Genomic DNA, 26,193 nt, shown 5'->3' on the forward strand with positions numbered 1-26,193 from the left:
TGCCTTATGTTGCTTTGAGAACTCGCTTATCTCACTTTAATAGCTGGCAAATGGTGCTAAATGCCATTCAACGTAATGTAATTGACACCGCAGCAGGGATAGTTATTGTTAGAGGTGTATTATGTTTGTATAGTCGTGTACCACATAAAATATCGACATTACCAATTAAGTGTGAACATCAGTGTCGTCGTCCTTGTGTGCTTTCCTCACATTCTCTTTCTTTTGCTTTTATAGGGAGGCCTCATCGCCCTGCTCCTCCTAATTCTCCTCTTTACCCTTGTCCTGTATACCCGCCATCGATGGTGCAAGCGCCGACGCATCCCCCAAAAGAGCGCCAGCACTGAGGCCACCCATGAGATCCACTACATTCCCTCTGTTCTGCTCGGTCCGCAGGGCCGTGACAGCTACCGGGGCTCTCGAAGCACACACCAGCATGGAAGCTCCGTCATTGGTATGCCCATCCGAGAGACTCCCATTCTTGATGATTATGACTGTGATGAGGAGGACCCAGGTGGACATTCAGTGAACTCCACACCCAACCAGCTCCACAACAAGCTGAATGATGGGAAGGTCCAGGAGGACTATGGAGTTAACATTGGCATCCGAGGACACACAGACATGATGTGCAAGGACAACGAGATTAAGCATAATTTTGAAAAACAAGGTAAGTTCAAAACGTTTTCCTTTGTTTGATGGTAATCTAATCACCATATGGGAGCTGTGACAGAAAATCTGTTGTGCTCAGTGGCATTTTGAAGGCATGATTTGTACATCCGTGGAGGCTCTCAGTGCCAGCTCCCCAGATGGCCCAGCCTGGACAGTTCACTTTGGCTCCGGCCAGCCCAGCCATGTTCTTGATAGCACAGCGTGTACTGCTTACATTTTGTCAAAAATAAGCAGTTTTGTATGACTCACGGCATTACATCACACCGGTAATCACAAGAATCCTGCATTCCATGAGTCACATACTTAGGCGTGAAGTACTTCCTTCTGAAACCACAAAAACAGTAAAACTTCATCTGGATTCAAAGAATAATACATTCCTAAAATGTTCATTTGTTTATAAGTTACATACCCCAATTTGTGAGGAAAACTGTGTTTTTCTTGCATACCTCGTTGGTTAACATAGAATCCAAAACGTAAATGGGAGGCCATGTTTAAAAACAAAAAAAAATATGAAAACATTAATAAACAAAATCTCACACAAATTGCGCATCTCACTAAACTTATATAGACTAGTGCAGGTGATGCAGAATTGTATCAAATATATATATACTATATTTACACATATCTTGTTATACTTATTCTGCATGTTGTCGAGAATCCTCCCTTACTTTGAGGTCTCAAGGTTGGCAAGTATGGGCGCAGCACCAATCCGTGTGTAGTTTCATATATGCAAAAGTGATTTAAAGAGTAAGGTTTTAGTGAACATGCCTATGTTTAGGAAGTACTGAGCATATGTCTGGATAAATTAGACTTGTAACATAGTGCAAAAGTTGTGTGAGAGTTGGTAAATGGAAGTTTTGATAAAGTTTTGCTCTTGTTAAACGCACACCGCATTTGCATCAATAGTCAATACTTTTTGCATTCGTCGTTCACCGTGGGGGCATGCCAGAAAAAAAACAACAAAAAACATTTTTTCTTCACAAATTCAATGTAACACAGAGTGAGTAATTAATATACAAAATAGTCACTCCAGAGTGAAGCATTTCTTTTAACATAGCCATCGGCTCTGTCTCTCAGGCAGTAATGCAATGCAGTGCCATGTATTTTAATGTCATGTCTATAGGTCAAGTGACAGGGTCTATCGGTTTGGTTGATAAGACGCTGAAGTATGTCGGTGGGTGGACCACTGACCTTAACATACTCAGGGGTCTGCACTTACACAAGGAAGGGCAAAAATACTATCCTGCAATTAGTGACAAAACTAGACACGATGCTTCAAATATTCAAGTGTAGAGATTTTCACACAAATTATCCACACATTTTAATCTCAGGCTCTTGAGCATTTGTTGATATCATATCCTGTTGAACTCAGGGTGCTCCTCTGCAAGACACAACTTTAATAATTGAAGGGTGCTGACTGACTTGGAGGGTGCCCTGGTTATTCGTGTCATACTGAATAATGCATATGTGAAGTTTGTGGAATTGCCCTCTTGTTCCCAAAGTATTTATCACTCTGCATAACTGGATTTGCACAGGCTTTTTTTTGCTCCTGACTATGTACTTACTCACTTAAAATGGGATGAAAAACGATAAACTACTTGTAGTATTTTGTTGGAAATTTAGCGTTATTTCAGTTTGGTACATTGCTGATATGTGTTTGACATTGTGAAGTAAACTATTTACCAAAAGCTCAACAACAGATAAAGTAGATTATGTTCCATGTTCAATTTAATTGAAATTGGCCATTTTATAAATTGGAAAAAAGTTAGAATTATTCAAATATGCAAATATTATTTTTTTTTTCTCCATATTTTAGCATCACAGTCCCAGAATCTAACAACAGCTGATAATGATTCTGAAAATCCAACTTGCATTTCAGCCATGATAAAAACTTAAGGCTTGAGTATTTTAATGTTCAGCCCTCATTTAAAATTGAAACAGAAAATTATGCAACAAGGTGAAGGGATGGAGGTTAATTTCTGCTCTATTCCCAAGTGAAAAGGCAAAATGTTGGGATTAGCCGCTGGAAAAAAGTGATGCGGAGGACAAAGAGGTCAAGGCTCTCACTGTACAATCCTGTCTCCAGGGCCAATTGCCGAATGATGCCATTATTACATGAGAGCAAAAATGTGACAACTGTTCCCAAATGGCTCTAAAAAGAGACAAGCAAGTGGGTTGTTAGCAGAAAGATACACGTGTATAATAACCAGCAATGAATGGATCATTTAAATGCAGTTTTACTAATGTTTAGAAAAATATAAACATTAATTCAGAGTGACACCAGGAGTAACAAACATTTGAGGTTAAATTACACTTGATGTGTGATGTGTAGGGCTGTACCCGATTCAGACTTATGCCACTGGAATACGATTTGGCAGTTAGATACGTATATTTGAAGATTTGTTTTGTTTTCCATACAAATTTTTAAAGTCTGAATGGGCTCTGCGGGAGGTTCAGTGAGGCAGCAGCACCCACATCAGACAGAAAACAAGCTTACAGCACCAACTATAGATCACAAATGTGCAACAGCAAAAGCCAGAGAATGTATCATATCAACTTGCTGTGAGCTGGAAATTCACCACTTCTTCACTTCACGGTGTGGTTTCTCTCTTCCTCTGTGTCACCGCATGCATGTTCGCAGCTGCAAAGAGTAGCGTTATAGTTAAGAGCACTCGCTCCTCAGTAAAATCTGGAGACTGAAACATCCCCAAAAGTACACTGCACAGAAGAGAAAAAAAAAACACTGCTCAACTAGAAGCAATCTCCATCAATTTAGGGTCTCCGACTGATGATTCGAATTTCCGACTTTCAAGAGGCAGCCCTAGTGATGTGGGCAACATAAATTCTAATACAGATCATTACACCAGAACTCTTACTTTGTATTAAAAAATCCAAATACACTTTTTGACACATCCTTCTATAATCTCATAAGCAATCTGCTATTTTCCAAAAGAAAGCTCAAAAACAGTTTAATTTGATGCTTCTGCCTCCCCATCTGTACACTCTACATAAAGCAGCGACATTTGAATACAGGGACGATTAACTCCTGTAGCACCTGTTCCGTGCTGCTCGGCATCCGAAAAGTCTCCAAATACCAGTCATCCTTTATCTGTCCGTCCTTGCTGACAGATAACCTCATTCAACTGAACTCAATAGTATTATCCCCAGGGATTATGGCTATGCCTCACAGGGTTGTGCATGGCATTGGCTTTTGTTACACAGACAACCAAACAAATGAGGCCTGTCAATTTCATTATTCACTATGATTCCCACGGCTTTGGGAATGCATTTGGGCAGCGTGAACAGAGTGAATCAGGTGCAGAAAAAAACTGCTAAAAATGTTACTCTGTGACGAGCATTCAGGGACCAGTTATCAGCATCACGCCGCCATCATCACACGTACTGTAAATATGTAGTCTCTAGAGCTATTTGTAGAGGTGATTTTCAGGCTTGTGCATCTCATGCTGTGTCCTGCTTCTTCAAATAAGCACTTGTTTAAATATTAGACAACAAAAACCTTGCCTTAGATCATGAAAAACAATCTTATTGCATCTAGAAGTTTAAAGAAATACATTTCTTAACAGTTTATATTGTATAGGAAATAAGTGTTGTGAGCAAACATTTCCTGGTAGCAGATGCTCTTGCTGCCTAATCCTCATTCCCATTGGTCTAAAGCAGTTTTACATGGTCACTATTTATAGTAACTACTTGCAACAACATGCTTCATCATTATGCGTAATAATCATTTTTTTTACATCTACTTTATTGCTCAAGCTTTTTAGAAGTAGTGGTTTTTGCTTTGAGGGTCCAGTTTGAGTTAAACAGACATAGAGCTGATGTCAAGCCACCTTTCTGCCAGTATCGGTACAATTTAACACACAAAAATGAATTATGTCCATATAAAGAAAATGAAAAAGAGGGACATCAGTCATTTTAGGGAAGAAAAAGAGTGGACATTGAATATGCAGAGTTCTGGTTGGAGTCACGGGGACATTTTCCTTTTGTCCTGAAGCTATAAATCTATCTATCCTTGCAGGCCTTTAGAAGTGTACCCTTGCTTTTATCTTATTGAACTGAGATTACTGTAACAATTACCAGAATGCATGTTCTGGTTTTCAGATAGTAAATGCGGAGTTCTTTTTTATGCCCTCACAAATAATGGGACCATATTGCTATTTTATACCCTTTTCCAACAAAATTAGCGCATATATGCAGGTATTTTTAAACACAGGAAAAAAACACTTAAAATAGATAATGGACTCCTACCCTATTTCCAGTACAGGATGCCCTGTTAGTTCTGTTGACTGGTTTGTCATGTTTGGTGTCACGAATGTGCCAGAAAATGGGGTTAGTAAACAATATAAAGTTGCATGGAGGCCAGTGAAAATGTTACAGGGGTTACTGATTCTAATGCCTCTTCACCACAGGCGCGGCCATGGGCATAATGTTTTGGGGTTATGCAAGTAGGTCCAGTTCTTGTTAACACGATATCTCAATAATGCCTTTGAGGAGTATCTTCATACTTGGAATGTCATTTTGGGCATTTTGATGAAATTATTAGATTTTGGTGGTCATCGGTCAAAGATAAAGTCACCGTGACCTTGTTTGTTTCATTCTTAAGAATACCTTGAGGTGTTTTTTTCAAATTGGCACAAACATCCACTTAGACTTAAGGTTGAGCTTGAATTAGATTTTGGTGGTCGAAGGTGGAGGTCACCATGACCTTGCTCCTGTCTCATTCTGATGCATGTGATATCTCAATAATACTTTGAGGAAATTGAATGAAGTTTGAAAACATCCACTTTGAGTCATGGATAAATTCATTCGAATTTGGCAGTGACGGGTCAAAGGTCAAGGCCACTGTTACTTTATCCATCACATTCTTGTGAATGCTGTATCTCAAGATCACCTTAAGGGAATTTCTTCAAATCTGGCACAAACATCTACCTGGACTAAGATTAGACAGATTAGAATTTGATTTCAAAGCACTTTTTAGACAAAGACAAATGGTATTTTGTGATAGTGTGTTATTGCATGGTGCTGGAAAGGGTCGAAAATTAGCACTCAGGTGACTTACATCCATCACTGCAGATCACAGCCAATCATGGCTGGAGCAGATAAATACCATGGACTACAGTTATTTGTTTTTGTGCTTTCATGTCTTTTAGGCTACAACTACAAAGCAAACAACAATATTCTCAATCGTGAGCAATAATCATAGCATTTCATCACATTGGCCGTCTTACTACTTAACTATCTCATTTATTGTTGGCGGTTTTGTTAATTGAAATTAAATCAACCAAATTTAAGACATTTGCACAAGGCAAATCTCACATCTTAAGTCTCCAAATTCTGGTTGTCCCTACGGAGGCACTGAAAATTCATAATGCTGAGACTGAACATGCAGATTTGTATAAAGTTTGTTTTTTATGCTCTGGAATATCCTAGTTGAGCTGTACAAATTGGATGGATAAAATTGGATGTACTGGTAGTTGATAACTACATAAAATGTACACTCCACTTTTTTTTTTTTTTTTTTTTTTTTTACATCTGCCAAAAAATGTGAGAAATGTAACAACGTCCCTTGTCCCAGAAACCACGGAGCAAATCACAGCAGCAGGAACCATAGCTAATGGCAGAAGGTGATGTACAGTTAATGCTGCAATTGCATTGTTCTGGATGGTCAACAACATCCTCCCTGTGGGATGAAATGGCCCCAGGCCTCGGGCTGTCTGGAGCACAAAAGGCAGAGAGTATGTGGTTCATTAGTGTCAGCTGTAAAAGCAAACATGGATTCTTCTTGGCTGCCATTTGTTTATTGGGTGCTGGCTGCACCATGTGACTAGTTTATAGGGTAGGTATCAAAGGATAGTTTTATTTTATTATTTGATTCAAGACCTTGTTTTTTTCCCCTTTACAAACAAGACTGTGGATTTATGTAGAATATGTGTATTAAATGATTACAAATATGAGAAACTAAGCTGAAAATTTCAATAGCTTGATCCAGAAAATATTATTTTCTCACTCTGCAACCAAACACAATAATGCAAACAGTTGAACAACTACTTCAGATGTGATTGGGCCAGCACTTCACTCCACTGTTCTGCCAGCACAGTGCTGAGGGTGTCTTGGCTGATGCCATCAAACTAGTCCTCACAATAATAACAAGGATTCCATCCAATTCCAATTTAGAATGAATCTCATCGGCCCAGTCTAATGTTGGGTACATGCTACTGACGAATCAAGCCGGTTTTGGGAATGATTCTCCCCTTCCTTACAATAATCAGCAAAGTCCTGATCATCTGATATTTCCAAGGATAATTTTGTCAGATTTTTCGGTGTGACGTATGTTGAGACTATTTTTAACACCCCCGATATGCTAGGGAGTCCATCCTGGCTGCACTAAGTTCAAAGTGCAAACATTCAACATGTTCAGTCTTTATGATCCAATATCCTGCGGTGAGGGGGGAACCCTGAGGATAGCCGGTGGTCTCATGGGCCTCAGCAGGTTTTAATGCAATATGAACTGGAATTCAGGTTTTGATGCTATCTCCTGAACTGCAAATATATGTCCTTAACTGCAGCTATGTTTTTCCTTTTTCTCTTTAGTGCAAACACATAACTATTTTTTCTTACCTGTTTTCCACCATGTTTGTTTACTCTATGATCATATTTGATTGCAAGAGATTTGCAGGATATTTTAAGAGTCGTTCGTGATGTGTGTGTCTTTTGTGCTGTTTTGGCCAAATTGTTTTTTCCAGCAAACTATTGAATTTACCATCGCATGTTGCTATGTGTGGGGTTTTTACATTTTCCACATCTGATCAAATTTGTAAAACCTTCTAGTGTGTGCCAGTCTCAACACATATTGTTAGCGCTCATTTATGCTCAAGGTTTGATGTGTTTGATGTGTATGCAGACACAGATGGAGCCTTCTGCGTTCATGATAAAAGGAAACTTTGTTTTTGCTTTTAAATGCATGTGTGTTCTTTTGTATCATTCTGTGTCCCTTAGCAGCAATTTATGACTCAGGGTGGATAACTCAGGGTGGATAAAGAGCTGATCAGATCAGATTGATGGTTGAATGGAGCAGCTCCTGTGAGTGAATTCACACTTTTGGACCCAGAAGAATAAACAATAAAGTTACACTTTCAATGCGCCTGATGTTGAGCTGCTCCATCTGTGCCCAGAGTACGCTCTGTGGTCAGAGTGTAGTAAAATAAATAATCAAATGGTATAGCCCTTCTATTGATGGTCCAGCCTAAAAAAATATATCATTCATTTGTGGCAGCAGATGTTTAATTTGTGGTAGGCAGCCACAAAAAAATTAATGTGTGTAAAAATCTGTATATTTCCATACTAATAACTGTATAAGTATAACTGAACCCTTAGGTTGGGTGCGCAGAATAACATTTTCTGAAAAGTCCTCAGCTAAGCTTTAACGTTGCATTCTCCAGGAGTCAATTAATTTTACTATGTAAAAGTTATTTGGCCAGAGCTTCAGGTGATGTCTGTTTTTATTCCCTAAAAACCCTCACTGATGAGTTGGATCAAGTGATCCAACAAATGGCCAAAAACATCATAACAACCTTGTGATTGTTCTTTTTAAAGCACCAGGGTTGCTATTTAAAAAAAAGTTTCATATCTAGGAGCATGCGACTGTATCTAATGAAAAAAGCTTTGCCAGTAAATTAAAATTTCTGCTATAGTTAAGCATTTCAACATCCCAAAAGGCTTTCCTCATGTGCCTCTTATTTCTTTCAGTGAAATGATGTTGTTTGTAAAGACTGCTGAATGCAATTACTGGGTATTTATTTTATATTGTAAACACAGATAAAGCCTTGGGCACCACATGTAACCCACTGAGAATCTGCTGAAAGATACAACTTTGAGGCAGTATAACTTAATATGGCTTAAAAATAGACAAAAGAGACATGCAGTTTGACAAAGATCCCTAGCTGGTACAGGGGGATTTTTAAACTTCCCCACTCCCCCATCCCCCTCCATGAAGCCACTCCACATAAGTGCAACAAAAGCACACATTTCCCTCCTGACTCCAAGAACTACAGTGAATCTGCTTGTTTTTTGTTTTTATTCCCCAAGTTTTTCTACATCTAAAGCAGTGTGGATGGAACAATCTGGTAAACAACAACTTTGCCTAAATTCTGTATATAAAGCAACAAACCCACAGCAATGAGTTAACCTCTCAGTGGTATCTGATGCTTCCTTAGTGCGCCCGGGAGAACAAGGCAATGGCAGGGATGAATCATCCAGTTACCTTGCTCTATATGGTGTTGCAGCCATAATTATAGAGATGACCCAGCTACCAATTTTAGACATTTTGAAAATTGTTTTTTTTTTTTAAGTGGAAAAAAAAGGATTGTTTCATCATCCACAAGACCACTGTCATTACCGAGCTTATCGAGTGTTTACAGAGCTCTAATTGAACTCAAGACTGGAGAGTAATAATCCAGTGTCAAGCTTCAGATCGCTAATGTGACATCATTGATGAGAAATGGCTGCCAGCTTGGCACACTCAAGCTAGCTCAGGGTAATGTTTTGATTAATACTGAATCAGGCTTGTCATCCTTCCCCATGATAAATAGATGGGAGTTAATTACAAAGACTTCCCATTCTTCCTCTTACACTATCTGCGGGAAGCATTTAAGTTGTGTGTTGTCAATGAGGGCAATTTAGTGAGATAAATAAGCTGATTCAAAGATACACATGTGCGGCATATGTACGAGTGCACACAAACACTATCTTGCGATCGAGATTGAGCATGCAGGCTGTATGTTTGAATGGTTTTCTGAGATAAACTAAGGCAATAAATCCAATAAATGTGGCATTTTTTAAGCAGTTTATCATACAATTCTAGTCCGTGCTCACTGCAGCATGAAAACAGCCAGTGTCAGATTCATCAGTCATAGCTTTGGCAATCTCTAGTGAATTGTGTTTGTCAGGAAGTTTCAAAGGAGCACAGAATGAGCAAACCCCTCTCTATGCACAGCAAAACAGCTGATGAGATGATTTAGAGCAGAAAAGATGAGAATAGAATAAGGAGGGGGAAAATAACGAGCCCAGGTAACGTGACCCATTGAGAAATGAAGCTTTAGTAATCCGATCCAACGTGAAGCTTTTGTCAGAGACGGAGAAAAACAAGACATGCCAGTAGAAATGGGTTTGTAAGCACCAAGGCCACGCCAGATCAATATTTGTGGGTCGATTGCATGCCAACTCATGAGCCATCTTTATGAGGCTGTTTTTGAAATGTGGTTTGGGCTGCTCATGCACATGTATTGGTCAATACTCCTGTCAGTGTTTTATGCTTCCAGTATTTCAAAGACCCTTTGTTCACCAAAGTTATTATGCTACTTATTCAAACTGATCACATAGACAGCATCTTTTAAGCTATAAATGCAGTTAGTTTAGTGAAGTAAAGAAATATCTAAAGGAGAAGAAGCAGAAAAACAGCAAATAAAAATAGATTAATAGGCACAACACTTCATGCTTGGACCCCTAAATGACTAATAATTTTTTGTGGTTATAACAAAAAAAAAAGACAAAAAAGGTTAACAACGAGCTTTCTATTCATAATTTAGTTCAGCCATCACAAAAAAAGTAAATTGCAATGTTACAGGTTTGAATATACTGTATGCCTGTCTTGATTGCCTTAAATTATATGTGGGTTTCTGTTTAAACTACCCGTTCCATTTTGCCGGGGTTGTTAAGCAGAGGATCCACAACTGCAGCTGTTCCCCTCAGCCTCCCTTTGGTCAATATGCAATTGTAGGAAAAATACTGTTGCTTGCAGCGTATTAAATTAACTGAATTGTTTCTGGGTGTGATGAATTATCTCGGTGTGTGATAAATTGGCACCCTATCGTAATTATATTTGCATAATGTCTTTTCTGCTTCATTTCCGCTCCTACATGTGCCGGAAATTCTCCCTGCGAGATCTGGAAATAATTCTTAATATTTATTGTTGTCTTTTGAATCTGTCAAAAGTTTGAAATAGTTTTACCATGAAGGCCATTGTCAGCATCTCACTGTGCAATTGCTGGAACACTTTGATGTGTCAAAGTATGATGAATAATCACGTTAAAAAAAGTCACAATCAAACAGGAATCAAACATATCCAAAGAATTGCATATTAAATGCGGAAGAAAATGGGGGTGTTGGGAATCACATTGAGCACTATAATAAGACACTGCACAACGATGATGAAGATCCATGTTGAGTTTTAAAGGTGATTATATCATAGGTGTCACAGGGAAACCCCATGTCCTATGACTGTAGATTAGATACTGGCTGTATACAAGTAATAGGAATGTTTTGATATCATTTTTACTGATACCAAATCCAATACCAAACTTGTTAACTTATCAGCCAATACCAAGTACTGATCTGGCACCATTGCATTGAAATTACTAGAATTACTGCATTGCAGTCTTATGCCTCGGCAGACCTATCAAGTTGCACAAGTCGTGTGAGGTCACAGTGACCTTACATTTAACCACGCGTCACCAAATTATTATGACTTTATCATGGAGTCCAAGTGGATGTTTGTGCCAAATTTGAGGGAATTCCTTGAAGGTGTTTTTCATTTTACATTCATTAGAATGAAATGGATGAGGTCACAGTGACCTTGACCACCAATATCATTTTTTTTAATATGGGGTTCTGGTGGGCTGCGCTCTGGATTTCATTTTTAAATTCTTATTTTAGAATCATAATTTTAATTGGATGTTTTATCTTATATTTATTAATATTTATTTTTACACTTTAAATTAACCACTATTTAACAGTTGAATTCTGCCACGCCTTACCCAAACGTAAAGAGTAAGGACATGTGAACCCAGTATTTATTTATTTCTAACTTTTGAAACAATAGAAATAATTTTTTTCATCATTTTTCAAATTTGAATTCCCTTTGCAACAGAATCCGACTGCTCTAACCTAGATCTCCAGGCCCTTACGTGATGATATCTAAATTTTACCTCTCTTGACCTCTTATTTTATGGATTTTAATAGATTTTAATAAGTTTGCAACTTTTTAATCTGTGTGTCCTTGCTTTCAGAGCATCCCTTTTGAGATATTGCATTTTTATCTTCACCAGTATCTTATCAGTTCATCCTGCCCTCAGTGTTGATGTTGCAAAATTGTGCAAAATTGGAAGAAATTACCTGAAAGTGTTCTTGAGATATTGCATTCATGAGAATGAAATGGATGCAAAGCCACAATAACCTTGACCTTTGACCACCAAAATCAAATCAGTTTATCCTTAAACTGATCCATCCTTGATCTTTCTTTAATTTTATCCAATAAATTTCGTAGAAGCAACAGCATCCCTTCCTCTGCTGCTGTTAGTAGCCTGGATCTGACGTTGGGCTAAATAGTCAAGCATTAGCTGGAAAGAAAGCATGTGTATGCGAATCGGAAACACACAATTACACACAAGATACTGATAAATGCCTCACCAGTTGACCAGTCTTTACATGTGTTGTCAGAAATTAATAGAGATTAAAGGAATTGTCCTAAGATTCCCCTTCAGACAGGATGGAGAAAGATGCCTTTGAAGATGGAGAGAATGGCTTTCAGTCAGAATCAATCCCACTTGTCTGCAGAGTACCGTCTGGTCACCTTGGCTAGGATGTTCAAGAGCTTCATGCAGCTGCACATAAAGAGAGACAGAAGACAGCTGGTCACAATCCAGGAGCAGAATTCAAGTGTTTCGACTAAAATTGCTATGCTACAAATTATGTGGAAGTCTAGCATTTAAGAGAGGTAACAGCTTGGCAATTTGCTGCAGTCATGCCCAAAGTTAGTTTTCAGTCAGGTATAGAACAAAATACTGACCAGAGCCCTATTTTTACGAGTTGTGCACTCTCTTTCAAGCTCCAAGTAGAGAACCACTCACAGACTAATAGACTTCTGGAGTGTTCCACTGAAACACGGAGCAAATTTGCTCCGGAAATGGGGAAGAAATTGGACAAATACCTGCCATTTCTGCTAGGTGCATATCGAGGGGTTCCCCAGAGCTCAGCTGGATTTTTGCTTCTTTGTCCCTCAGGGTGAGATCTGTGGTATGTGTGAAGAGGGTGACTCACCCAAGTATATGAGTAAGAGCATTTTCCTTCTCTTTCAGGACCCACCAAAGAATAAGAATATTATGTTGGTTCTGATCGTGGATAATGAGCACATGGAAACGCTATTTTGGCAAGAAAATCTTGCTAAATAGCACCCAGGTTCAGTTACAGACGTTCTTACTATTTTAAAGGTTGTAGAGTTAATTTGATTTCCAAAGAGCTTATTTTGAGCTTTTTTTCTTGCCTTTTTTTTAAATATAAGGTATGAAAGGTGGTCAGCTGTCCCAAGGATGCATTGTTGACCATGTTTCTGCTGTGTTTTCTACGATAGGATCTGAAACATGGTAAACAGTGCAACCTGGAACCGGTTGATTGGCAGTCAAAGGATGTCACTGTGGAAGATTACTTCTTTTTTTTTAAATCTGCCTTTGTTTTGTTTTGTTTTTTTGCTCAGAGGTATGCATGTGTGTAAGGAGTGTCTTTGCATGCATTTTTATTTTGCACCCAAGGTCAGCTCCCAGAGCTGTTTCAGATTGCATTGGACCATTTGGACCACCACAGTCACTTAACTGACATGCAGATTTGAGGTATCTGATAGATAAAATCATTTTTTCCACAGTTATTTCTTTCATTGTGAAAAGGTCATGCCAAATAGCATAGAACTCTTCAGTTTAAAAGTTGCTATCATCATTTACTCACCACCTTCAGCTTCTGATCTGCCCTCCCATTCTTCTTGAACACAACATTGCTTACAGGCTTTACTGTAGGTGTTTCCTGCCAAGAAAAGGCTGCACACCATTGTTACTCATTAAAAATTTACAGAATAATTCACCCATACATTTTTTAAGTCACCATCTTCCACACCGTCCCAACAATGTATTTGAAATTGTCTTAAACGTGTATCTCGTTCTTAAACCTCGTGACCAGGGTGTATTTGTGCTTGTCAGTCAGGAGCTTCAGCCTGTCTAGAGCAGTTGGAGGTCAGAGCTTGGCCTGCAATGTTCAGCTGGCGCAGCATGAGAAGACACATCCATATTTTATTCTGGCCCATGGCAAGAGCCGAGCTATAGATAGCACTTTATTCTTGCTCCTCTGCAAACAGCAGATGCCTTAAAATATACAAGTAGAGGCAAAAGCTCGCAGAAAAGAAAAGTGTCTGACTAAAGATGGGACATTACATGCTTCCCAGTGGCTGGGGATGACAAGGCATGAGACAGTAAGTGTTCAAATCCTGCAGAGCGGGGGAGTTTTCTGTCTGTTCCTGGTGTTTTTCTAAGTCCTTTCAGATGTCGTTAAAGGAATAGTTTGGATTTTTTTGATGTGGGGTTGTATGAGGTACTTATCCATCGTCAGTGTATAGATAGCAGTTGGCACGCCCCCAGTTTGGAAAAGCAGGCAGGGGTACTTTTGTTATTTAAAGGCTCAGTTTGAATTCACCAGTCACACGATAACATAAACAAACTAACTCATTGAGGCAGTAGTAAACCAGCCAACACTGTCTTAGCATAGGGCATGTGGGAGGGGAGGTGGATGGGTCAAAAAAACTTCAGACTTTCATCTGGGATGTCTTTTCTATTCCCTTGTAGTAACCAAAAGACAATCAAGTGTATTTAATAACTATGCACTGTGATAGTATGTGTAGTATGCTATGCTAGTGAAATGCGTCACCTGGTGTACGTGATATATGTCGTGGCGTTTTTATATAACCTTAGTAACAGATGTACTTATTTTGAGCCATGCCATGTGCTTATCTCAATCAAACCACTAAGCTAATTAAAAAAAAAAAAAAAGACTGAATGCATTTAATAAGTGGAAACTGTAGAAGTTTGTTTTGAATTGACAAAATATATATTGCAAGCACTAATTGGCACACCATCCCTGAACGTCTGTAACTGACGCCAGAGGGGTGACTAGAGTGTCATAGAGCATTTAACATGTAAAGCCACTGTTTAAGCGTTGGTATTTGACAAATGTGGGATGAGACGAGATGGAAAGAGTAGTTTGACAAAAGGGTAAAGTGGTAAAATATTCTAAATGCTGCTAAGTGCTAAAAACATTTTGCTGCCTCCTTCCACAGCAGTAGCTTTGGTGGTACTCCAGCCTGCTTCTCCAAACTGAGAACATGCCGACCACCATCTTCTTTAGTTAAATACCTCCTAAAAAAACCTCTTCAAAGAATCCAGACTATCTCTTAAAGAGTTTTAAATTGTCCTTTTTTGTTCTGTCTTGGCAACCACCAGAAAAATGCATTTTTTCTATGATATGAGAAAAGAGAAATAGTCAAACTTGAGATTTCTCCAATTTGGGGTTATTTTTCTCCTGTTCTTATCTTCTGTCAAATCTTTTTAAATGTGTTGCCTTTAACCTTATCACTGATAAAAGATATCCTCCTCAATAGCATGGGTTATGTGCTACGAGTACAACTGTGAAAGTACCTTCAGAATGGTCCCTTTGGTATTTATTTTAACTCGTTTTGGGATAAGAGGTTAGTTACTGCTTTTGTTTTTTTGTTTTTAAAGATAAGGTGGCGTAAGCACTGTGGCACCTTATTTGCCTATTTGTGGATAATTCTACATGCACAACACAATTTCTTTTTTGCGACTAGTGGTAAGCAATATGGACAAATTCAGTTTTTCAAGATATTCTTGAAAACAATTCAAAGTCACATGATATAATGTAAAAGATTTCCTTTTATTTTATTGTCCCTCCCTCTCACTGTACTCTGACTCATGCCTATGCTCGCTCCTTTGCTTCTGTGATCACTTTCTTCCTCTTGTTATTTTTTTCCCTGTCCATCTTCTCATATTTTCCGTTTATGCTCCTTTACCCGCAGCTCTTTATCCCTCCTGGCTCTCTTATCTGCATCTCATTTCCAACATCATCTCCTTTCTCTTTGCTTCAGCACCCATGGCGTCCATTGTCTAGCCCTCTCTTTCTCACACTTCTGTGGCTCTATCTCTTTCTCTCTCGGCCATTCTCCATTCATCCCTGGATCCCTTGTCTTCTCTGACGCTGGATCCCTTGTCTTCCCCGACACTTTTGTCTTTTTCTTTGTTTCTGTCTAACCTCTTACTCTCTTCTCATGTACCTGTCACACTTCCAGAAGCAGTGCTGTCAAAGCTTTCCCAGAGAGCTAGACTAGAGTGCTCCAATTGAAACAATGGCAAATTTAATAAATCACAGCGGGAATCAGAGCTGGTATGAACCCCTGTTTCTTTTTCATTGATCCCCTCTGCACTCATTTGCTCCCCAAGCCGTGAAGGGGAGGAGAAAAAAACAAGGCAAAAGAGATGCTACTTACGCGTGTGCATGTGTGTGCATGTGCCCGCATGCATGTGTGGGCATTGGCATGTGTTGGTACAGGCAAAGAGAACACATGAGAAAGGGAGTAATAAAAGGAAATGTAATGAAAAAAGAACAGAAATTTGCAGGAATTTAATTTCTCTCACTCTTTTCCTCCCACAGATTTGCTGCAAATTAAAACAGCAGGGGTTTGTAGGGTCCAAAGATCTTCAGAAATCTTCACATCATTTCCCTTGTGGCTACATCTGCTACTATGTATTTGAATGCTGCTGGGCTGCTAGGCGTGATGACTTTGAATAGGACAAGTCCATAAATGACTCTCAACTGTAAAAACGTGAATGTCAGGAAGTGGCATTAAATTGGCAATACATTCATAAGTGATATCACAGCATTTGTTTCTAACTTTTGACAATTTATTTATTCATGACTTTAAAAGACCTGTGTGTAGTATTTAGGGGGATAAATTAGCAGAAATAACATTTAATATTCTAGGTATGTCTTCCTTAGTATATAATCACGTGAAAACAGAAAAAGAAAAGAAATCCTGTTTTCGTTACATATAGGGAGTGATTCTCGTACACAGAATTTGTTTCACTGCCTTGTTGCTTTATAACAATGCATGGATTCAGTGATCAGCAATGCAATTTGTGCAATGCCATGTAAAAAAACATCAATCCATATTGTCATCTTTAGGATGCGCCTTTAGTTTGAAATTCTGTCATCATCAAACAGTGGCAGGATGATAATGGTGGCATCAGCCAAGGAAAAGACTATGAGAATAAGACAGACTAAGCACTTGCTGTATGTAAACATTGATGTTATGAGATTAATAACAATGTACCCGCCTGGATCGGCATTGCTAACTTGTAGCAGCAACACAGCAACATTAGCTGCTCTGTTTCAACAATGTTAGGCTGAAAAACGTGCATGGTGGCTGAAATCCAACTGTGTTGTTCTGTCGGGAGATGCAGTGACTTAAACTAGTGGTGAATAAGAAAGACTATAGTTTTAAATTGTCAAGTTATGAGTAGTGAAAAGGTCTACAAGCTGCTAGGGTAATTCATCCAATTTAAAGGTGCTTAAGCTAATAATGGGTGACTTGCAAAAGACAGTTGTTTTGTCTGTGAAGCTTCATGGGTCTTATTGAGCTGAATTTTAAAATTTTCTTGAATGATGTTGCTGTTAATCCACGTTTGATTCAGAGCAGGTAGCCCTGAAGTTTTAGTGAGAACATCATGGTTTGGGTTAGAATGAAAACATTTCTTTTAGAAAAGGCTTTCTGACAGAAAACCTTGAAGGCTAACTTATCCCGTGTGTTGTTTTATATTTGTTAGTGGAGTCAGTTTGAACAAAACATTAGTGCACTTAACCGGCTACAAATATTAACATCATGTATTTGATGTTTTCATCTTTATGTCCAAAAGAGGAAAGAAAAAGAGAGGGGTGGGGAATTCTAAACTCCATTGTGTTATATGGCCTTATTGATACTGATTACAGGCACCTAGATTGAATCAAATAAAAGGGTGTCGTGTCAGACTTTTGTGTTTTCAGCAGATATTGTATCATTTTCTATCCGTCATGATTTTACAGTTGACTATAATGGACAAACCAAATGCTTGCTCTAGCTAGGGCCATTCTTGTTATTGCGTCAGCCATGGTCAGCCGCTCTGCAGTGTCAGTGTCTTAAAAACACTTTTTTTCTTTATGTCAAGATGTTTTATTCAGTGTTTGGTTTAAATCACCAGGTCTGTTTATTGTGGAGAGGAATAGAACCCTGCAGATAATCCAGCTCCTGGTTAAACCTCCCAAACAATAAACACTGAAGAATTCCTAAGTGGGAGTTCACATTTGGCACACGGGAGCGGTTTCAGCTGATTGCAATCTGCAATCCTCACCGATAGATGCTACAAAATCCTTTGAAGCCTACACACTGCTACTTCAGGTGTAAAGGCAGCCTTTACATGGTCTTGGTCAATACCATGTGCCCTAAAAAAATGCTAAACGTAAGATGTGGCGTGACATGGAATGGATTCTCCACAACTACCCCATGTGTGGATTCAGAGCAATTTATTCCATCTTCCAAGCTGCTTTGCAAGCCCTATATCCACCTGCCTCAGGGTACAGGGCATTGTTGAAGCGCCTGAAAATGTTGCCTCGTGTCTCTGACTTTCAGCAGAGAGAAAAAAAATCTTCTTGAGCCTAAGAGAAATAAGGGTCAAGCACTATTTATGGAAAGAGAGTCATGGTCAAAGGTTTCAGTTTCTGACAGACAGTAATTCCCATAGGCTGTATCAGCGATTTGGTGGAAGCCAGTCTAGTCTTGTTCATTTGGCTTTTTTGGAGCAGCTAGTCCTTCAGTGTATTTTTTGCTGACAGAACAACTGTTGCCCTTCCTGGTGCTGAATATCATTTTCTGTGAAGGTACAGGCTTTAGATACGGGCATCATTATATCAGTTTTCTGTTGTGATATATTTTTAGAAACCTCTGCCTTTGCAAATCATTGCTTTACCACTGAACCGTTCTATAGAAACATGCATTTGTAGAGTATATTGCTTATCCCCCTGTTGAATTCGGTCATATCATACCATTCACATTTAGTATTATTGTTGTTATTGAATTTGTAGCAGTGCAGTAGAAATAGTTGTGTCAGTGAGCATTAGTAACGAATCATACTGATCTGATATACTCAATGACTACTTTGAAAATGAATTGCACTGGAGGACATGCTATTAGTAAGACGATCAACTGTCGTCTCCTAAGTTTTCTGTGACAATTTGAGCTTCATTATGCCACCCACACTTTTGTGTCCTTGTTTGTCTGCTTGTTCCTCTTGCCATTATTCAGGGAATATTCTTCACCATTAAAAGTAAAATGACTTACGTCAAATACTTGTCATATTTGTCAAAAAAAACAACATAAGAGTCTCTTGCCATAAGCATAAGGAAAGCAGTAATTTCCTATACTGTTAAATAATGTTTTATTTTACTGTATCTACCTCAGTGATGGTGGTATGGAAAGTAATTTTGGAAACAGAAAGAGTTATGCAATGTTCAGCATGCAGGCACATACCCTGCAGGTCTAATAGAATTATTGCATTGGCGCCAATGGGGTCATCTCCAGGTCTGAAAGTGAAGGCAATGTGGAAGTGCCTTAAGTCTGCATTTCTCATAATAGCCAACAAGGGATGACTCCACAAGTTGCAAAATAAAGTCCAGTTGTACATAGAATTCTTTACGAAAATGATCCTAGTTCTCCCTTGATTTATTACCTCAGTGAACATTTTCCTAATGAAATAATGGGCTCGAACTGTAGTTTCAAGTCTTGTTCAATTCAGCATATGCTCATTACATAAATTATTGTCCTATTCAGAATTTTAAAAGAAGATGAAAAAGCAAGGCATGTTGAAGGGCTTGGCTGCCTTGTATTTGACAAGTTGCGACGTGTCAGTTAGATTTATCCCTCGTCCCTCCACAGCGCCAGCCTCTCATGTAAATATGGTCACTTCTAACCCCCACTTCAAAATGAAAATATATCAGAATGCTAATTTGGATTTTCCATTAAATAATTTCATATTTTGAGCATTGAAGTTTGCCAAGTCTGGTTTCTGTAAGTATTGTGAGAATATGGGCAACTAAATTGGTGGCGCAAGTGTGCAAATGTACAATAACCTAACCCCTAAATAGGGAAGAATGCAAAACAAGACAAAACGAAAAACCTTTACACAGCAGTCAACTAGTCTGGCAGTGAGTAGCTTCTCAATGCTGAACCTTTTTCTGTGTTTTGCCTATCTAGTGAGGTTCTCCTGTAATCTTAGTGGACCCATAATAAGAACAGTGAGTTTATGTCTATCAGAAAAAAAAGAAAAAAGGCTGCATCTCACTTGGGTCTGTGTGAGTGCATTGCTCACCAAAGAGGTCTCAGGGGGAGCCAGAGTATGAGAGATTGAGAGAACAGAGAAAGGGAAAAGCAGATGGATTGTGCTATGTTTGGAGTCGACAGCAACATTCAGCATCATCCTGATTATTATTCAGATGTTCAATGTTCCACGGTCTTTACATTGGATATGAAAGCATAATATAATTGTCTTTGAGTATGTTATCAAGCTTTGTGTTTTCTTTGTCACTGTTTACAATGAAACTGTTAGCATGACAGCCCTTTTGATATTCTGGTAAAGTCCTTAAAAAAAAAAGCTGAAAATGTGGATTGGCATCCACTTTATGTAAACGGCTGTGCTTTCCACACCACAGTGAAAGCCATGTACTTGACGGCCAGGCGGTGTAAAATAAGAGCATAGTGAGAGTTAAGAAATGTGTAAACATTTACACACACAAACAACACAGGCATGTATATACACACTTTCACAAAAGCCTACATTAACAAGAAAAAGCATGCAGTCCAACAAAAATAGAAAAATTCAGTAGGGTTATCTTTTAGTTCTGGGCGCCGTGAGACCACCAGGAATAAGTTGACTGAGGCAGCATGCCGTTGACATCCACTGCTTATGAGACACTGTTAACTCACGATAAGAGAGTAACTGCAGATAAGGGAGATGAAAAGGAGAAAATAAAGGCACCAGAGCTTTAGCTGACATTGAACTCAAAATGAGAAGCCAGTGTGGACTTGGGGTCTGGGGAAAAACAAATGTCAGAATAAAATATCTTGGTAGCTGCCTCTGACAGATGTGAGAAATGGGGAAACAGCAAAATAGTGAGAGACCTACGGGGAATATACTGCAAACTGGACCGGTTGTATGCTTCCGCCAACCAGTCAAGTTACAGTTTAAACAGTTACAGTTGTTGTGGATTACCAGAGGAACAGGAAAGAACATGAATTTGTTGCCAGGACAAAAGACAATACTTCAAATATGGATATTGCTGCAAAGAAGCTACAAATTCTAAAATTTGTTTCACACGCATCATAAACTCACACAGAAGGTCTACACAGTTAGCACAGTTTCAAAGTGGGCTCCCAAAATTAGTGTCACGAAGTAAGTATCCAACCAAATGTAAAACATGGTCCCCCTTCTGTTGTTATGGTGTTGAATAATGGCCATAAAAGTATGTTGTAAGTTGACCTTTGACCTAAAATGTCATCATTTAATAAGTTCACCCTGTTTAACATAGGTGTTAAATTGTCCCATTAATAATAATAATAATAATACATTTTATTTCAAGGTCACCTTACAAGACAGAGTTGAAAAGTGCATTAATTCTTATAGTTTAGTTATAGCAAAAATTTAAAAAAAGTTTTTAAGTGGTCACAATTGACCTTGACCTTCAACCTTGAGTCCTTTAGTCCAAGTATACATTTGTGCCAGATATAAAATTCCATCCAGATGCTGCTGAGATATCGAGTGCAGTAGAATGTGATGGACATGAGGTCACATAGACTGTGACCTTTGACCACCAAAATGTAATGGGTTCATCCTTACATTCGAGTGGATGTTTTTGGCATATTTGAAGGCATTTTCACAAGGTATCTAGGATATTACATTCATAGGACTGGGACAAACATACGGTGGAACAGACATGCACATGTAGAAGGACAATTGAAAACATGATAAAAAGGGACATTTTTGGATCCAGTGTTCATGATGAGGGCAGACATGCATGTCTTACAGTATCTTTTACCAACTACGCAGTCTTGTGCTGGATAAGTAATAACAGAGTGGCCCTTGTTGTTGGTATTTAAATGAGATGATTGCTTCATATTTGAATATTGGCCAAAGAAGATGTGGTTTTTTTTTTGTATAAACACATACAGCATGATGGTTAGTATCTTAAGATAGTTGAGATTTAAGGTGTTTAAATGCGGTAGTGGGAAAGATAAAAACAAACATCAGCAAGGGTTGTGAAAACCTCTAGAGACAAATTACATTTGTTTCAAGGAGACTGTGGATTTAGGCACTTGTACTTGGCCTATCGTCTCTTCCTCGAAATGGAACAAAGAAAAGAGATAAAGAGAGTTCCAGGAGCCCATGAAATATGTATGCAAGCATTTAACCTCAAACATGCTGTCACACACTCTCCTCAGTCATGGCAGGTCAAAGCTTAAGTGCGACCCGCTCTAGCCCTTCTTGTTTGTTTTCCTCAGGCCCAAGTACCTGAATCAGCCTACCATAAGCCCACAGGGAATAGAGCTCCCATTACTATTTTCAAGTACCTTAGTTGTCTATTCACTTTCCTTTCAAGGTTTTATCCCAGTTTATTGACACTACAGTTGAAGGCCATTGGGTTTTAAAAACAAATAAACAAAAAAATAACCTGAATGCGGTGGTCAGCTGAACATGTGTAGGCTGAATGTTTGTAAGCCTATATCCTCATTCACTTCTCAACATATATTCTGTTTTGCTTAGTGGAGAAAACTACTTCACTTTAGCCTTGAAATGTGTTTTTTTTTCTCCAAGGACATTCACACTACATTGATGCACATAAGGAGGAGATTCTTATTTTTTCTGCAACTAAAGAGAGGTTTCCTGGTCGCTAATGTAGCAAAACCTTGACTTTTTCTTCATTTTACAGTATACCTTATAGCTGATGCATGACTTCACTCTCAATGGACCTCAACAAACCTGATTGTGAAAATATGAAGGATATTTCCTGAGATCACAATATTATCCTCTGGTGCAGCTTGACGCTAACTACACAACACTGTATTTTCTTTCAGTTTCATTAAATGTTCTTCAAGTGCTACGACTTATTCTTGGTAGATGCTACAAAGACTGAGTATAACATTTTTGTCAACCTTTTACAGACGTCTCGGTCTCAAACTCCGTCACTGGTGGTTACTGGTTTGTTCTCATCCTGACATCATCAAATACCACTGCTTCCCCTGTGATTTTGATGTAAGATCCCAGACTAAAAGCCACCTTTTGTTTCTGTATGATATGCCACTGAGCGGCTGGACAGCGTCTGCTTCGGCAGCATGACATGCAAATGAGCGGCATCATCATATGAGAAAACTGGTGAACGTCCAACAAACCCTGGACTTTCATGTGGGAGTCCAGTGGTCATTTTCCATCTGAATGTGTTTGTTTTTTTTTCTTTTCTACACCTTACTATGTGCCTGAACCTTTGCCAGAACCTAACTACCGTGCCCTTGCATGATCCTGTGCCCTCACGTGGGTCTCACAGACTGACTTGGGCTCGGCTGGTTTGAAGTAAAACAATAAGGATGGGAAATCCTTTGCAAGTTGGTGCCAGAAAATGCAAGGAACTCTTGCTTTAGTCTGTATGTCATGCGTTCAAAGGCATTCCTTCAGAACAAGGCAGATCCCACTCACAGCCAAGAGTTGGTGTACATGCACTTGGGTTTACAGCAACATAGCCAGAAGCAACAGCTACAGTAGCTGCTTCGGCATCAAAGCCAGTATGCAACCTGGAATTTTTTTTTCCAGGTCAAAACATTTTTTTAATCCTTTGTTGTCCTTGTACTATAAATGGAAAATGCAATTGACTTCAGTGTTATGGCTCTGTTCAAAGCAATCTCCTTGTGCAACTGGAATGCCTTCTCCTTTGGCAGGGCAAAAGGTAAAGGGAAAAGAGTTAACTGAGCCAGACATTATACTGGTGTTCACTGTTACATGTACCTGGACCTATGACAACATAGCAGACTATCTCATCTCATCTCATCTCATCTCATCTCATCTCATCTCATCTCATCTCACATTACTTTTAAAAATATATATTTTTTGCAGTTTGGGTTACAGTGAAAGCTGCTTAGGAGTAAATACATCAGTTAACAGTAATAACTAGAAGCAGCAAGAAGTGAGCTGCAGTTGTATCTGGATATAAGCTGGATATAAATATTTTCAAAATTCAAACATGTTATTTCCATGGTCCAAGACAGTGTAAAAATATTAGTAGAAATCAAAAACTTCTCCCAAACTGAGAAATTCAACTGCTAAAACTTCACATTGTGATGCAGTTGTGTACAAAATCTGGAGCGGCTTTATAGTACAATACATTGGAAAAGATGTTATAGGTGACACTAAGAGCACCCAGGGGAATGTTTTGAGTATATTGGCACATTTTCTGTTTCAGAAATAAGAACAACACAGAGGGATAAAGCTCATTTGGGTATAAAAAGAAAAGAGAGAAAAAAAACATTCTGTGGGTTCACAAAATCAATCTCCCATCCATTACCTGGAACAGCTTCAGATTTTATACTTGATGATATCACAAAATTTTTTTTTGAACTACTTATCTGGTTTCGCGCTTTGAGGGAGTAGCTCAAAGGGAGTAGCTTCCCATGGCCCTAGGCCATGGGAATGACATATTAGAATTCTTAATTTAGGTGGTGTTCCCCTTTAATATGAGCAACATATAAATGGAAGCTGGGGTGGTGAGCGATTGCTGTCCCACAGCTTATAGTCACTTTTACAACAATTCACTAAATGCACACTAAATGCACAAATCTAACACCATTTGCAAGCAAACACTGTCTTTTTACATTGTGTCCATTATTACATGCAGAGGTCTAGGGATTCACATGCTTCATAAAAAATAAATCTATAAGTCAGTAGTCAGTTATACCATACCTATATCAGAATGATTGATTGCATTAGGTTCTGCGTGAATGCATACCTCAGCTAACTGTCAGATACTGAACCTCTGAGCCTATGTCGAAACTTACTCTCCAACCTTGTGCTTGAAAATAAGCCATAGAGACAGTTCTTATAAGAAAATATGTATGGTCGTGCTCTCAACACTTAGTAAAATTTGCAGCAATTATCCTCCTAGCCCACTTCTGTTTTCGGTGCACTACACACAGTTCAAGTCTTGACTGTAGTGCTTTTCACAAAGTAGATGCTCGTGTGCTCAATATACCATTGGTTCAACTACTTGAGTTTTCTTGACTCTCAATTAGCATTTTGGCTGCCTTCTGGGCATCTCAGATCAATTTGTAAAGTGATAACACAGTGATTCAAAAAATGTAATACACTGTTATAATGGAGATATCTCCACAAAGAACATATCCAGCCCTCTGGCTGTAGGGCAGTCTTGATGCCTCAAAAAAAAAAAAAAAATAGAATAAAAAAAAAAATCAAACAGTGTTCGTCTCCTGACTCCCTCTTCAATCATGTATGAATAGGTGTTTTGGTATAAAACCTCAGGCCACTGGCTGGGGTCCTAGTCAACAACCCATTTACAGCAGATATGGTATTGTATCTGAAAAGACAACTAAATAATGAATGAACAAAGGGCTTATGTACAATATTTGTTTCTGTTTGTAGGGTAACAATGAGTGTGATGCATATATGTGCATTTATATTAAAGCTCTGTGCTTGCTTTCCTAACATTCAGGGACAAATAGATGCAACCCTGTTTCCAGATTAAACATTTGTACGATATTATGTAGTCAATATGTTGAAACTGTATATTTCTTCTATTTTCAGCAATGCTGTGATTAACATGTAGTTAGGTACAAGAACTACTTGGTTATCATTAGGAAAAGATAATCTTAAAATCATAAAATACACAGTTTTGGTGGCACTGTCCCCGCTGGAAATGCAGCAATGTCTCTGAAAAAAAAACACCTTGCAGCACTATTCTGGCAGAACACAGAAACATCTTGGTAAAAAACAACCACTTTTTGTGGCACTTTCTCGGCAGAAAATGCAGTAATGTCCCCTTAAATAAAGAACCACCTTTGATGGTACTATCCTGGCAGGGAGTGCAGTGATGTCGCAGTAAAAAATAACCGCTTTTTGTGGCACTCTCCCGGAAGGAAAAGCTTCAGTTTCTTGGTAAAAAGCAATTACTTTTGGTGGCACTATCCTGGCAGGAAATGCAGCAATGTTGCTGTAAAAAAAACAACTGCTTTTTTTGGCACTTTCCTAAGAAAAACACCAAACGATGACTCACTGAAAAATAAACAGTTTGTTGGTGTCCAATGGTGGTCTGCAGAGGTCTACTGCTTGGCAGGTGTCACGCATAGTGCTTTGCAGAAACATACAATGCCAATATTTCCTTCTGGACTAGGCTGATGGATGACTTACTTAACTGGCACCCAAACAGAATTGCTAAAACATATCATAACCGATACTCTTTGGGGATTTCATCCGATAATTGTAAATGCTTACAGTCATGGACAGGTTACAAAACAGCACAAAGGGGAGCTAGATGCTTTAA

General features: G+C 38.7%; 1 protein-coding gene across 1 annotated transcript in view; it reads left to right on the forward strand.

The window, feature by feature from the left end:
• The window catches only part of LOC121959628 (astrotactin-2-like), a 353,725-nt gene that overhangs the window by 88,840 nt on the left and 238,692 nt on the right, over nucleotides 1-26,193 (forward strand). The window contains exon 3 of the mRNA XM_042509044.1: nucleotides 235-664. Coding sequence (XP_042364978.1) covers nucleotides 235-664 — 430 coding nt within the window. The remainder of the gene's footprint in view (nucleotides 1-234; nucleotides 665-26,193) is intronic.

Source organism: Plectropomus leopardus, chromosome 20 (genome assembly GCF_008729295.1).
Source record: "Plectropomus leopardus isolate mb chromosome 20, YSFRI_Pleo_2.0, whole genome shotgun sequence".
Lineage (NCBI taxonomy): Eukaryota > Metazoa > Chordata > Actinopteri > Perciformes > Serranidae > Plectropomus > Plectropomus leopardus.